Source organism: Hermetia illucens, chromosome 6 (assembly GCF_905115235.1).
Source record: "Hermetia illucens chromosome 6, iHerIll2.2.curated.20191125, whole genome shotgun sequence".
Taxonomy (NCBI): Eukaryota; Metazoa; Arthropoda; class Insecta; order Diptera; family Stratiomyidae; genus Hermetia; species Hermetia illucens.
The window spans coordinates 35,935,039-35,949,882 of record NC_051854.1 but is presented as its reverse complement, the minus strand read 5'-3'; the positions used below and the strand labels follow the sequence as shown (position 1 = coordinate 35,949,882).

The 14,844-nt window shown below is 37.9% G+C and overlaps 1 protein-coding gene across 1 annotated transcript; it reads left to right on the top strand.

Moving 5' to 3' along the window:
- Positions 1–5,720: 5,720 nt before the first annotated feature.
- LOC119659086 lies at positions 5,721–7,707 on the top strand. The gene is made up of 3 exons (XM_038066999.1): positions 5,721–6,778; positions 6,854–7,622; positions 7,681–7,707. The coding sequence occupies exons 1-3, from the start codon at positions 5,721–5,723 to the stop codon at positions 7,705–7,707; spliced, it is 1,854 nt and encodes a 617-aa protein (XP_037922927.1).
- The last annotated feature ends 7,137 nt before the right edge of the window (positions 7,708–14,844 follow it).

Below are 14,844 nucleotides of genomic sequence, written 5' to 3'. Positions count from 1 at the left end.
AAACGTATGGGAAGAGAGTGGTAATGATTTCCCGCAGCAAATCAGAGTTGGTGATCGGCGGTGAGCGCTTTCCCTTGATTGTTGCCATAACTGCCTTGTATGCACCTCCCCATGGGTCGAAGTTCGCTTCCTTGCATAATCTCTTGAAGTGTTCGGTTTTACTTCTAGAGATGGCTGCTTGCAATGCTTTCCTCGCCTTCTTATATTGGTTGTACAACTCTTCAGACTCAGACCGGTTTCTGCTACGTTGGCTGTGTCTTCTGGCTTTAAGACAAACTTTACGAAGTTCTTCGATTTCGGCATTCCACCAGAAGTTGGGCATGCGTTTTTTGAGTACCGTGCCTGTCTGTCTGTCTGTCACAGGCACTTTTCTCCAAAACGGCTAAACCGATCCGAACGAAATTTGGTGGACAGATGGGAGCTATGAAATCTCACGCATATAGCGAGTGGCATAAATTTAGGTGGAGTTTAAAGGGGGGCTCCCCATATATGCAAAGGGGGGGATTCAAAAATTTGTTTTGGCCGGCTTTTTGGTTGCTTACCATTGCTTTCGATGTTCTGACCAATACTGGTTGTTGAAATCTCGTTAGTGTGAATTACGTGACCACACCATCGAAAACGTCTCTCTTGCCGTTTTTCCACGATCGGTGCAAACCCGTTCGATCGCGGATATTCTCATTTCAGACGTAATCAAAACGTGTCACGCCACCAGTGCAATGCAACATCTTCGTCCCCATTACCGCAAGACGCCGCTCATTGACCTTTATAGTCGGCCAGTACTCAGAACTATAGAGAGCGACAGACGGACGACATTGCAGTAAATTTTAGATTTGGGACGTGCGCTGATACGTCGATCACAAAGAACACCAGTTGGTGAATGCCACTTCATCCAGGTTGCGTTAATGTATGAAATAATTTCATTACGCAGTTCTCCATTGGCAGATAGCATTGACTCGAGATCGCTGAGTTCTGGCAATGGCAGTAACCTGCCCCTCGAGGTATTTAAAACGCTGAGTTTTGGCAATGTCGGCAACCTGCCCTTCGAGATATTTAAATCGCTCAGTTCTGGCAATGGCAGTAACCTGCCTAGAACTGAACGATTTCAATATTCCGGGTCAATGCTATAAGCCAATGGAGAACTACGTTATGCTCCTCACATAGGGAAACACAAAATCTTTTATACCTGAAGCGTCAAGCTTCCGGTTTCCCGACTTGTTTTCATTGTTAGAAGGTGGAAAGCTTCCTACTGCTGGCTAGAACCATGCAGTTATGTGAGGCTTTTACTCACTAAAACCACCTGGTGCTCCTTCCACTCTCCTCACCGGACTGCTTTCTTGTTTTTTTCGCAACTCTTTTTGCCTAAGCTGTTGATGAATAGCTTGCAACACCCTTACAACTTGATGCCAAGCCTCCGTTGACCCCAGCATGAACCCCACTATATTTTCCGGTATTAGGCCTCCAGCCTAGTTTCTGCGCAGTAAAACTAGGGCAATCAAATACAACATGCTCCACATTCTCGGCCATATTACCACATCTTGGGCAGTATGGTAAGTCGTCGTTACCAAATCAATGTAGATAAGCCTCATAACCTCCATGTCCACTTAAGAGCTGCGCTAGCTCGTAGCTTAATTCCCCGTGGCTTCTTGCAATCCATCTTCGAATGTGCGGAATGTTGCGGTAGATCTAACGGCCAGTTTGTGCCTCGTTCCATCTCTCTGGATTCCCGCCGTACTAGTTGCCGTCGAAGTACGCTAGACTCCCCGATTGCATACATTTTGTCGTAGAGGCGCCGAACTTTATTCGCCGGGATGGCTATGAGGATTATAGCTGCTGGTACATATGCTGTTTCTCTTGATGTTGTTCGATAAGCACTGCCTAACCGAAGTGCACTTAGTAGATTTGCCATTCCTAGTTTTTCGCAGTTTGATTTGTTTTCCAGAACAGGTGCCCTAATCGAAGCTGCAGAGAGTAACACGGAAATAACTACCATTGAAATAAGATTACGTTGACTTTGTCTTGTTGCACTAGTATAGTATCCTCGAGATTTTTACAGCGATGGAAGGCGCTTTAGTTGCAGAACACCATAATTTGTGTAGCTCCCGATCTCTTCTAAACGTTACTGTTATCTCGATATTGTCTACAAAGCCAATGGTCGTCACGTTGTTAGGAAGTTGTAGCGTCAGAACTCCATCGTACATAGTTGACCACAGTAAGGGACCTAAGACAGAATCCTGTGGTACCCCGCACGTCTTCAGGAATAATTTCAGTCCATTGTCCGAGTCGCAGTACAATCTTCTTCCAAGAAAAAATTCACCAACGATGCGAACAATGTACTTCGGAGCCTGTAAGTTGGTTAAAACCTTTAAGATGTTCCTCCATTTTACAGTGGTGAATGCATTTTTTACATCAAATCTCACCACTGTGCAACATTTGTCATCTTGTATTGTGGCCCGACCATGTTCATTACGTGGACTGTTGATCTCCCCTCAGGAATCCCGAATTGCTTGTCAGATAGGCCTTCTTCCTTTTCTGCAATAGCGAGCAGCTTTGGAATAGGTAGCAGTTTTTATAGCTTCCATTGCTCGGGGAATTCTCCTTCTCTAAGGCATTACTGCATTTAGAACTTCCTCTTCTACCACTACTACTTTGGGGTTTGCATGGACTACAGGCAGATTTGTATAGTGCACATCCTCTAGTAAGAAGGTATCCACTATGTTTTGTAATAAGTAAGCGGTGGGTAGCGTTTCACCTTTCAGTGATGACATTACCGACCTGTAGGCGCCAAACCATGGATCAGAGTCAGCTTCAGTACACATCCGCTTGAAATGTTCGGATTTGCGCTTCGTGATAGCTAATTACAATATTTTCCTCGCATTTTTATATTGCATATGTAACTCAATGAAGTCAGGTTGATTTCTTCTACGCTGGGAGCACCTCCTAGCTCTAAAGGCAGTTTTTCCGACATTTCTCAATTTCTGAATTCCACGAGAAATTGGGATTTCATTTCGTCTTCATATAATTCCTATGAGAGGTTTGAAAGATGATAGCCTGATGATCGTTGTGTGTACTCCTCGATGAGAGTGTTTCAAGTTTTTCATAAGGGTGTCACACGGAAGTGAGGTCTATTCTCCTCCGATATGTGCCTCTTAAAATACAAATGATAATGGACGCAAGTACCACATTTAAGCGCAAGAATGTCTCTAATAGTATTTGTCCCTTTGCATTTGTTTTTCCAATTCCCCATTCTTCTATCCATGCGTTGAAGTCACCGACTATTACTTTAGGATTGTAGCGTTTTGTATCGAAGTATAGGTGCCATACACCTCAAAGAGGGGTGCACATTTTTTTCGCCGAATATAGCCATGCGAGGTATCAAATGAAAAGTCTCGATTCCTATTTTTCAAAGCACATAAGTTTTGACACTGGTTCAGTCAGTCATTTAAAGGAGCCGTTCTCAGAAACTACCCAACCGAAAAATCTGAAAAAAGTTATGATGGTCCATGCATATAGTATCTATGCCCCAAATACTCTCTGTTGTGATATCTGCTCAAATAAAGTTGATAATAGCAAATAATTATATTTCGCCAATTTACTGCTAGCCCCCTTTAAGTTGATCCCAGATCCATAAAATTTGTCAGTATCATATCGAATTGAATATCATTCTGGAGTATCTGAATCTGATTTACAATTAATTGCAAAAGTTACGAAAACGAAAATGAAATGTTCACACAACACATCCGGGCGGAGTGGGCCGCAGGAGCCACACCCGCTTAAAAGAAGTTCTTCGATTCAATATCTAAGGACAAAAGAAACGTAGGTCAGGGGAGTTTTATAAAAACACCGAAAATTGAGTAATGAGGGAAGGAAGCCACTCGACGCAACAAAGAGCTAATGAATAAAGATCTTACCTAGAGCCACTCTTCGTTTTATCTGGATCTAAAATTGTTGAAACAAGCACAATGTGTACTGAACATTTAAGAAAATTTTACTCCACAACAAGTTATGAGGAAAGAGGACGACGATAACGCAGGGGAAACAGGTGACGCCTGAAGACATGCGAAAAAACAAAAAATGCAAGAAAAAAGGAAGATTGGCTCTCCATCCAGCATAATATTTACAGGATGCATCTATTTTCAACTTTAGAAAGGCGTATGTTGGCGTATAGAATGCAACCATTTGAGTACGAGTAAATGGGACTCATAAATTTCTGGAACGTAGATAAGGTCGTATTGAAATCAACCTTTTGGGTGGTAGGTGTCTCTTTTACGGGTATCTTGCAAGCGCGTTACAAGGGTTGCTGGCTAATCTGCGGAAAGTGAAGGAAAAAGGGTCACACTACCAGAGAACGTGACAGGGACCTCGACTGGATGGATAAGAGTCTGAATAGCAGGTGGACTACCGAAGGTGGTAAATTTCTTGAGTTCCAAAAAGGCGTTGGGAAAATGAAACCGATTAATTCAACCATAATCACTGTATGATCGCTCATGACTAGCTCCCATAGACTAGCTACATATCGGAAACGTAAGCTTCTATAATAAGTGAACCCCCTATAAACCTTACAAAACCTTACATTGGGGAGTTCGAGAACTTGCTGGATAGGTTTGTCTCGGTGGCAAGTAGTGTTATTTCTTTGTTACAAAAGCTAAAAAATTTAGCACGTTTTGAAGCTCATCATTATCTCATTCTCAGCACTTTTTTAATTAATTAGATATTTTTCATTACTTTTCAACACTATGGAATAAAATTAATATTTGACAATCTCACACTTCGAGATTGACATTTGCAGAGTATTTCAGGTAGCGAAAATGTTTGCTATGTACGAATCCTTTTGTTATCCGAGGTATATATATATAAGTAATAGCACAATATAAATATTTAGGGTATACATATAGAATAAATATTATTGGGTGCAGGCATAATGTATTTTATATTGCCTGTACCATAGTTGTAGACATATTCTTATCTTAAGATAATAACAGGACCTTGTTCGAAGAACGCATCTTGTTTTGTAACATGTGTGAACGGGCCTGATAATAAAAATGGTACAAGCATAATGTTATTTATATTGCTTGTACCCTATTTCGTAAGAAATGTGTCTTCATTAATGAAGACACTTTGACCTGCGCATTGTAAAATGCAATATGGACATGTGCGCGACACATGATAAAGATAGGATAATGTTTACAAGATAGGTTACTTTGTAAGAAATAGTGTAAGTAGTCTTTAGTCTAAATTTGGAATTTAAATAGAATGGTCATACGATCCTTCCCAAACGGACTCGAACCGAATTTTATTTTAATTGGCGCCCAACGTGGTTTGAACCACAATCTTTAATCCTTGTATAAGGAGTCGGTATTAATTTCGTAAAAAAGTGTGTGAAAATTTAGTTATATAAATGTTCACGATCGTGCGAATTTAAAACGAAACAATAATCGAGTGAAGCGGCTGGCAGCGGAGTTTTCAGACGTACCTACATATTGCAACAAGTGACTGTGACTGGGTGAACGAGATATCTAATCAAAGCGTATCGAATCAACTGGTGGCGTGTGTCTAACTTGCAAACAGATATGAATATCTGTACGAGTATTATGTATGTACAATTAATTTAAAAACATCCTAATATATTAAATTGAGAAATTTAAGCTTAAAAAGGGCCGATTACAGGGTTAACCGAATCGACAGTTTAAATTTTTTAAATCTCTTAGAAAAAAGTAATAGAAATGTCTTTATCTGCCGAAGCTATTTCGAATATGATTGAAAGGGTTAACCTTTCATTAGCTGTTCAGCTTAGGAAGGAATTTCAAGACGCAATTGCGGAATTGAAATCTCAGCCAGGTCCGTCAACTCAAGGGAGTGACATTCACAGTGTTGTTTCTCAGTTAAGGCAGGAATTTCATTCTACCATACAGGAACTGCGAGCGTCAGCACCACCTGTTGAAAAACAGAGTGATATTAATGTGGTTGTTTCGCAATTAAGGGAAGAATTTCAGTCTTCTTTGCAGCAACTGAAGACACCAGGTCCTTCTGTACAGAGGTATGAGGAAATTGCCATCACAAGTAGGGTTGTTGGTGGTAATATGAGGCTTGACTTACCAAAATCAATGCACGAGTTTAGCGGTGTTATGGATAAGTATCCATCATGGCGACAGTCAGCCAAAGCTGCAATAAAGCCGTATCAACCATATGTTGGTTCTGACATATATTATCAAGCTGTTGCTATTATCCGCAACAAAATTACTGGTTCTGCTGATATGGTTTTATCGTCGTTCAGTACACCACTGAATTTTGATGCTATATTGGCTAGATTGGACCATACGTATTCCGATAAGAGACCACTGTATTTACTCGAGCAGGAATTGTCTACTCTTAGACAAGGTCGTTTTTCTATTCCACAATTTTATGATATGGTAGAAAAACAATTGACTTTAATAACCAATAAAGCTATTATGCAATATGGCGATGAAAGCGTAGTTCTGAAATCCTTGAATGAAAAGTATAGAGACGACGCATTGCGTATTTTCATTTCTGGTATTAAAAGACCTATCGGTGATACTCTCTTTGCGAGTCAACCAAAGGATTTACCATCTGCCTTGGCTCTCGCACAGGAACTAGAGTCTAACAGACAACGCTATAATTTCGCCGCTGCTTTTGCTAATTCGAACTCTGATAGGGAACATACGAGTAATTTGGGTAAAAGTCCACATTATAAAGTGGTTAACAAAACTACCCGAGATGAAGCTCAATCTCCACCTGAACCAATGGATGTAGATCCATCAACGTCTCGATTTAGACAAAATTCGGGAAAAAATAATAATTTTCGTTCGAAATCATCAAACAATAATTTTTCAAAAAGACATCAATTGAACACATTCCGGGTAGAGAAATTAAAGGATAGTTCTGTTGTAGACATTTTACAATCAAAAGCATGTCTTCCATACGTTCAACACACTTTGTTAAACGGTGAGAAAATTAAACTTCTTTTGGACACAGGTGCCGAAAGAAACTATGTGAAAAATCTTCCATTTCTAGTTGGTGTATCTAAATTAAAAAACGATGAATTTGATGTACATTCCATTCATGGGGAAACACGTATCACCGCGAAATGTCAGATAAGCATTATGGGACGTACTTCTGATTTTTATGTATTGTCTGAAATAAATGATATGGATGGAATTATAGGTTACAGATTTCTAAAGGAAATCAATGCAATGATTGATGTCACTGGTAGTAAACTTTATTATATAGGTGGAATTCAAGAGGTTTTTCCTTCTAATAGCACACAAATAAATCTCCTACAGGATTTAGATTACAATTCTATTCCTGAGGAAGGTGTAGACGGGTTTAAGAAAATCGTTACGGAAAATCAAAAAGCATTTGCTGATCCAAATGAAGCATTGCCTTATAATACTAACATTGTGGCTACAATTAAAACTACCACTGACGAAGCAATATATTCAAGGAGTTACCCATACCAGATGACGGCAACTAAATTTGTAAATTCTGAGGTTGAAACTATGCTACGTGATGGTATAATCAGAAAGAGTTCTTCTCCTTATAATAACCCAATTTGGGTAGTTAATAAAAAGGGTGTAGATGAAATGGGAAATCCTAAACTACGTCTGGTAATTGACTTTCGAAAACTCAATGCGAAAACTGTTTCGGATAAATATCCTATTCCAGATACTTCAGTTATATTGTCGAATTTAGGAAAATCCAAGTATTATTCTACTTTAGATTTAAAGTCAGGTTTTCATCAAATCTTGTTGTCAGAAAAAGATCGTAAGAAAACGGCGTTTTCCGTTAATAATGGCAAATACGAATATTGTCGAATGCCATTTGGTCTGAAAAATGCTCCGAGTATCTTTCAGAGAGCGATCGATGATGTATTAAGGGTCGACATAGGAGTCCGTTGCCACGTCTACATTGATGACGTTATAATTTTTTCTTCCGATATTCAGAGTCATTTAAAAGATATTGAAATAGTAATAAAAAAGCTTCGAGATGCGAATATGCGCATTTCATTGGGAAAATGTAATTTTTTCAAAACGCAACTCGAGTTCTTGGGTTTCGTTGTATCTGAAAATGGTTTAAAAACTGCAGATAGCAAAGTAAGTGCTATTCTTAATTTCAAAGAGCCAACTACTATTAAGGGCCTTAGATCCTTCTTAGGATTATCGGGTTACTATCGACGGTTTATACGTGATTATGCAAAAATTGCAAAACCTTTGACTCAATTATTGCGAGGAGAAAATGGTAATGTTAGTGCAAAAAAGTCAGAAAAAAAGAAAATTACATTGTTGAAGGATGCTCAAGATGCCTTCAACAAGTTAAAGCAGATTTTAGTATCAGAGGACGTTACTTTACGTTTTCCGGATTTCAGCAGACCATTCGAGCTCACAACTGATGCCTCATCGGTAGCAATTGGTGCTGTGTTATCTCAGGACAAACATCCGATTACTTTCGTATCACGAACGCTTAGTGCGACTGAGCAAAACTATGCGACCAATGAGAGAGAAATGCTTGCCATAGTATGGGCATTGCAGTCTCTTAGAAATTACCTCTATGGAGTAAACAATCTTCACATTTATACCGATCATCAACCACTAACATTCGCGATATCTGATCGAAATCCTAACACCAAGCTAAAGCGTTGGAAAAGCTTTATCGAAGAATTCACACCGACTTTTCATTATAAGCCTGGGTCTCAAAATGTTGTCGCAGACGCGCTATCTCGCCAGTATATTCAGAATCTTACTGGAAATGGTGAATCTAGCGGAAATTGCTATAACAGTGAGGTATCCCTATCTCACGTCATTAGGACAGTGTCAACGCCTATAAACTGCTTTAAAAGTCAGATTATTCTTTCGGTGGGCAAGGATCTAAAAGTAACAACAATTAGATTGTTTAATGGGTACCTACGTCACGAAATTGGTTTTTCGAACACCGAAAGTCTATATTCAAAGTTAAAGGAGATAGTTGACGCGAAGGTAGTTAATGGACTCCACTGTTCTTTGGAAATTCTTGGAAAAATACAGAATGATATTATCAATCTGTTTCCCTCGGTTCGTTTTAAGCATACCGAAAAGATTGTGATGGATTTAATAAATGAAAATGATCAGCTGGAAACTATTGCAATGGAACACAATAGAGCGCATCGTTCAGCGAAGGAGAACTATGACCAAATTCTGGATACATACTTTTTTCCTGGACTTCGTAAGGAAATAAAAAAATTCGTTAGTAATTGTAAAATTTGCGTAGAGTCTAAATACCAAAGACATCCGAAAAGGCAAATTATGAAGTGTACGCCATTACCCAAATATCCTGGTGAAATCCTGCATATGGATATTTACAGTACTCAGAATAACTACTTCCTTACGTGCATAGACAAATTTTCAAAATATGCTCTAGTGGAACAAATTGATTCACGTTCAATTGTAGATATTAAAATTCCTCTTACGAAAATAATTGGTTTCTTCAAAAATCCGAAAACATTAGTTACGGATAATGAGCCATCACTCTGTTCAAATGTTATACAATCCCTTATTAGGGACCACTTTGGTATGTCTCACCATAAAGTTCCAGCTATGCACAGTACAAGCAATGGACAAGTCGAGAGATTCCATTCAACTCTAGCAGAAATATCGAGAGCGATAAAAAAGGATATGCAACTAACAGATCTTAGTGAAATTATCCAATTAGCGTTAATAAAGTATAACAATTCTATACACTCTGTAACAAAAGCAAGACCTATTGACTTACTTTGGAACATCTCTGATTCAAATAAACTTAATACGGAAAAACTTTTGTTAAATGCCCAAAAAGCTCAAAATAATTATCACAAAAAAAAAAGGGTCAATAGAAAATTTAAAAAGGGGCAAGAAATATTTGTCAAAAGGAATAAACGTTGTGGGAATAAGCTTTCGAATAAGTATGATAGGAAAAATGTGCAGAAAGATTTAGGTACTGCGGTACTAGTAGATGGTAAAGAGGTGCACAAAGATAATATTCGTTAATGTTTCTCTATCCAGATTAACATTGGTCACCACCGTCGCCGGTAAAATCTTTGACTATAGTTCATCTAATAATATATCATTACGAAAAGGGGACGTGGGACTGTACGAAGATTATATATACCTTATCCATAATATAAATTTAACTGAATTTGAAAGTATAATAGGAGATATTAGTGATTTAAGAAAAATGTTTTCAATATCGGAACAGAAGGAATCACTGGACGCAGATGCGAATGAAATGTCTAGATTATTGTCGTCTCTAAAGCTTCGTGAACGCAGGCATAGACGATCAATCGACTTCCTTGGTTCTGCTATCAAATTTATTGCTGGTACACCTGATCACGATGACTTTGTTTTGTTAGGAGAACGAGAGTCTAGGCTAGTAGGCGCACAAAATCAGCAGGTAGAAGTTAATTCTGAGCTAACTGAGAAAATTAATGAATTGACAGAGCGCATAAATTTAATAAAAAAAGAGTATTATGATATCAGCGAGCCAAGATTTCCTGAGTTATTTCAAATTATTACCATTAGAAATCAAAGAGTAATATCCTTATTAACGAACGCTGTCTACTCGGTTACCCTTGCTCAATTAAACATTGTTAATCCTGTCATTTTAACAGACCAAGGGGTCCTCTCAATCGTAAAACAGGAAGAAATGCCCATTACTATAAGTGAATTGACTTCATCTTCTACTGTTAAAATATATATTAGTAATAATGTGTTTAAATATTTAGTTAAAGTACCAAATATAATTACTATTTGTTCTCTCATAGTTATGTACCCTGTAATTCATAACAATACCATATTAGATTTAAGTAATAGGTACGTTGCCGAGTGCAAAAAAAAACACACTGCCACTGGTTAATTGTAAGGAAGGTAAGGGCAAAGCAGTCTGCAAGCACGATCGTTTTGATAAATGCCTTGCAATGATCTTCGATGGAAACGTCGCAACGTGTAAAACGGTCACTTCATATCACATCTCACCAATCGAAAGGGTTGATGATGATACATTGATCATTAATGATGCAACAGCCACAATAGTAGAGAAAAATCACTCGGTGACTGTTACGGGTACATTCCTCGTACAGTTTGAAGAGGATATTCTCGTCAACGACACACTGTACAAAGTTACAGGTAAGGTGTCATCAGTGGTTCCGCAAATTTCAAAGCAGTTCCAGCTTAATGTGTCAGCACATTCGACACAGCTGACATTGCCGTACCTGCATAAGATACATCTCCGCAATTTGGAGAAGATCCGACAATTTGATGCCGACAAAGTCAACAACAATGAGTATGCATGGTATGCATTTGTCCTCGTCGTGGCAACAGTGATTCCGGCTGGTATCATAGTAATGCGTAGAAAATGCCGTGGTAAGCCGACGATCAGACGACCTAACCGACCTATGAATTTCGACGTCGAAAATGAAATCGAACGTATCGTACGCTACATCGCCGATCACAAACAGATTCGGGACGAATCAGCTTAAGGGGAGGGGTAGTAATAGCACAATATAAATATTTAGGGTATACATATAGAATAAATATTATTGGGTGCAGGCATAATGTATTTTATATTGCCTGTACCATAGTTGTAGACATATTCTTATCTTAAGATAATAACAGGACCTTGTTCGAAGAACGCATCTTGTTTTGTAACATGTGTGAACGGGCCTGATAATAAAAATGGTACAAGCATAATGTTATTTATATTGCTTGTACCCTATTTCGTAAGAAATGTGTCTTCATTAATGAAGACACTTTGACCTGCGCATTGTAAAATGCAATATGGACATGTGCGCGACACATGATAAAGATAGGATAATGTTTACAAGATAGGTTACTTTGTAAGAAATAGTGTAAGTAGTCTTTAGTCTAAATTTGGAATTTAAATAGAATGGTCATACGATCCTTCCCAAACGGACTCGAACCGAATTTTATTTTAATTTATAGCATGATGATAGTTGGTGACAATACACATACACAGTAGAGAGGAAAATCAATTTTTGGCAGGACTCACGCACTCTCAAATAAATTTACCATTTAGTAAGACTGAGTGCATTCATTGCTAATGACGATCATATGCGAAAGCAATGGAGCAGCAAACTTTTCTTGAGGTTTGGTTGGAATAGGACACCATGTCAGCCATAGCCTTTGAGAGGGCTCTCCAAACAACTCTTTGCGAATGTGGAGATAAACCCTTGCGGACGGCTTTGTAAAGTTGGGTACCTTGGAATAATATAATAATTAATATCTTAATATTATAGGGTACTCTATTATGCTCATTATTGTAGAATATTGTGTACAATGCTAATTTTATTGTTCCGTTGCTTTTCAGTTTGAGAAGAATTTTTGTTACCAATTGAAGAGGTAAAGTCCGACCAAATTAACACTTTTTTAAATCTGACATTCACGTACATAGGCATATAAATATATACATACCACCTTCCATAAGCAAACATAGGTCAACCGTGCCAGGAGTATTACAATAGTATTACGTTTCCATGTTGTATTACCGCAGCAGTATACCGCTACACGTTTAAATGGTCTCATTTGCTGCAACATATGTCAACATGTACCGCTGGTTTAGGAAGACCACAAATCTAACAAAGAATTGCATTCTTTAAATATGAGACTTTCCGATGTTTCTGAGTGTACCGATTGATGTCGATGCTAAAACCTTGAAAACATTATACTATTCATCGTCTTTTGATAGTTATTCAAACCCCTGGAATATTGATATGAAAGTATTTCGTTCTCATATAAATTTGAGCTAAACGTATTCAAAATTCAATTGGATCAATAACTCAACTTGTAGGACAAGAACTTCGTCAAACGTTCATTTATTGAATGTTGGAGCGATTGGAAGTAGAACCCGATTTTTCCCGAAACAATACGGCACTGCATCCAATTATCTCAAATCAATAACAATAACTGTGGGAAATAACAATAAATGCCAATGTCCCACAATCAATTTTCCCATTAACCATATTTTTAAGTATCATAGTCCTCTCTGCTCATCGGAAATTTGGTTTTATTACAAGAACGATTTGTGGTTCATCGTATATTTTTTCAATCCACTGTTTCCATATGGAGGTTCAAATTCAATGTTAATTGCAATTTCTCAAAGGACTGGGTTAAGTCCAAGTTTCCCAACCGTGACATGGTAAGGGTCTGGCTATAAGTTTTACTACACGGTGCTCTACAACTTCCTCGCGTCATTCAATCCCATTCATACCAAAGAGCTTATTAGATACCTCCAGTAAACACTAGTGACCGAAGTCAGTTGAAAGTGGTCTCTTGTTGAAACCCTCAACCTCAAATTGGGTGCCAATAAATTCGGTTAAATTGTACTGCGACTCAATTTTTAATACAAGAGTACTCTCCCGAGCATATACGGACTGGATTATATCCATTGAGGAAACACTCTTTGAAGTCATACCTCTTGTTAGGTATAATCAAGTGAGAAACCTACATAAAAATGACAAAGTGATATCGTTTTTTGCCCATCTACGCATTGCGTGTCTCAGGTAATCTATGAGCTAATTGAAGGAAATTTAAAGATTAGTTATAATCCTAATATCTGTCGCTCACTTTCTCTTTTTATGGTAGCTGGTCACGCGAAGCTCTAAAACGTTAAAACGCACGTGCGTACCTTTCCTTGCCAGGCATCCTTGCTATTAAATTGCTCATGTTATAAGTGAAAGAGTTTGAGCCATTATGGAGTCATCATAATGTAGAAATTTTAACTAGCGCGACAATGCCAATAAAATTGCTTCTTCATAAGAATTATTAGCAAATAAATAACAGAAAATTGTCGATTGTTGGAAGCTCTACCAATTAAATAACAATCAATTGTAAAATATTGAGGTCAAGCATAAATTCAGCAAATGAATGAAAAAAGGTCATGGCCGTTTGTAATTAAACTTACAACTCTGGGCTTTTTACAGTGAGTTCGAATTTTTAATTGATTGCAACTAAGTAGCGATTAAGTCGTTCGTTTAATTTTGATTCAAAGTAGAAGAAGAGGGAACTTAACTTTCTTTCAAAATAATCAATTCGTTAGAGGATAAAAGAGTTTACACATCCTAAAGCCGGCCCCGGCTTAAAAATCTGCATAGGAGAGGGTTATTTTATTAAAATCGTCATATAAAGCAGCCATTGGAGGGCGGCCTTGCATACAGGATTGTTCTAAAGCGTAACAAATATTCTTTCATACCTATAGAACGTTATTATATGCTTTATATTTCCTTTATTATAAATCTGACCAAATATAATTTTGTTAATAATAATGTAATTTACTTCAAACTTTTCAATATTACTCCATACTTTATGGTTAATGTTTTGGCAGTATTTTGCAATCTGGGATTCACACATATCCTTTGATGCTTGTAAAAAAATGACAAGATCACAAAGTGTGTGCTTTGAATAAAGGAAAATTCTTATGTGCATCTACGTTCATGAAAATGTCAGTCGCATTCAGTGCGAGTACGTGAGGAAGTAGCAGGACTTTTCCAGATCACTTAACGAATCTCAGCAAATCATGCAGGTTGTTCGTTAACAGAAGCAGAAGAATCTTTGGGGTGAATTTTTCGGTTGTCCACCCGCCATGTTGCACCGCGAGAAGCACGGGTATGAAATATATGGATATGGCTGAAGAAGAGGTTCAACGGGTAACAAATAACTTGAAGAATTTTGGGGCTTTGACTGGATTGGGTACATAATTCCTGTTCAAAAATTTCACCGATATATAATACAACATTAGTTCGCACATAGTAAGCTGATCTTAAACGATTAGTATTTCATCACTCTGACGTTAGTCAATAATTTAAAT

Bases quoted from the DNA above. Each gene is read 5' to 3' on its own strand.
- LOC119659086 (XM_038066999.1), top strand. From the start codon at position 5,721: ATGTCTTTATCTGCCGAAGCTATTTCGAATATGATTGAAAGGGTTAAC. The intron at 6,779-6,853 runs GTCTCGATTTAG...TTTTTCAAAAAG, and splicing joins ATGGATGTAGATCCATCAAC to ACATCAATTGAACACATTCC. The intron at 7,623-7,680 runs GTAATTGACTTT...ATCCTATTCCAG, and splicing joins GAAATCCTAAACTACGTCTG to ATACTTCAGTTATATTGTCG.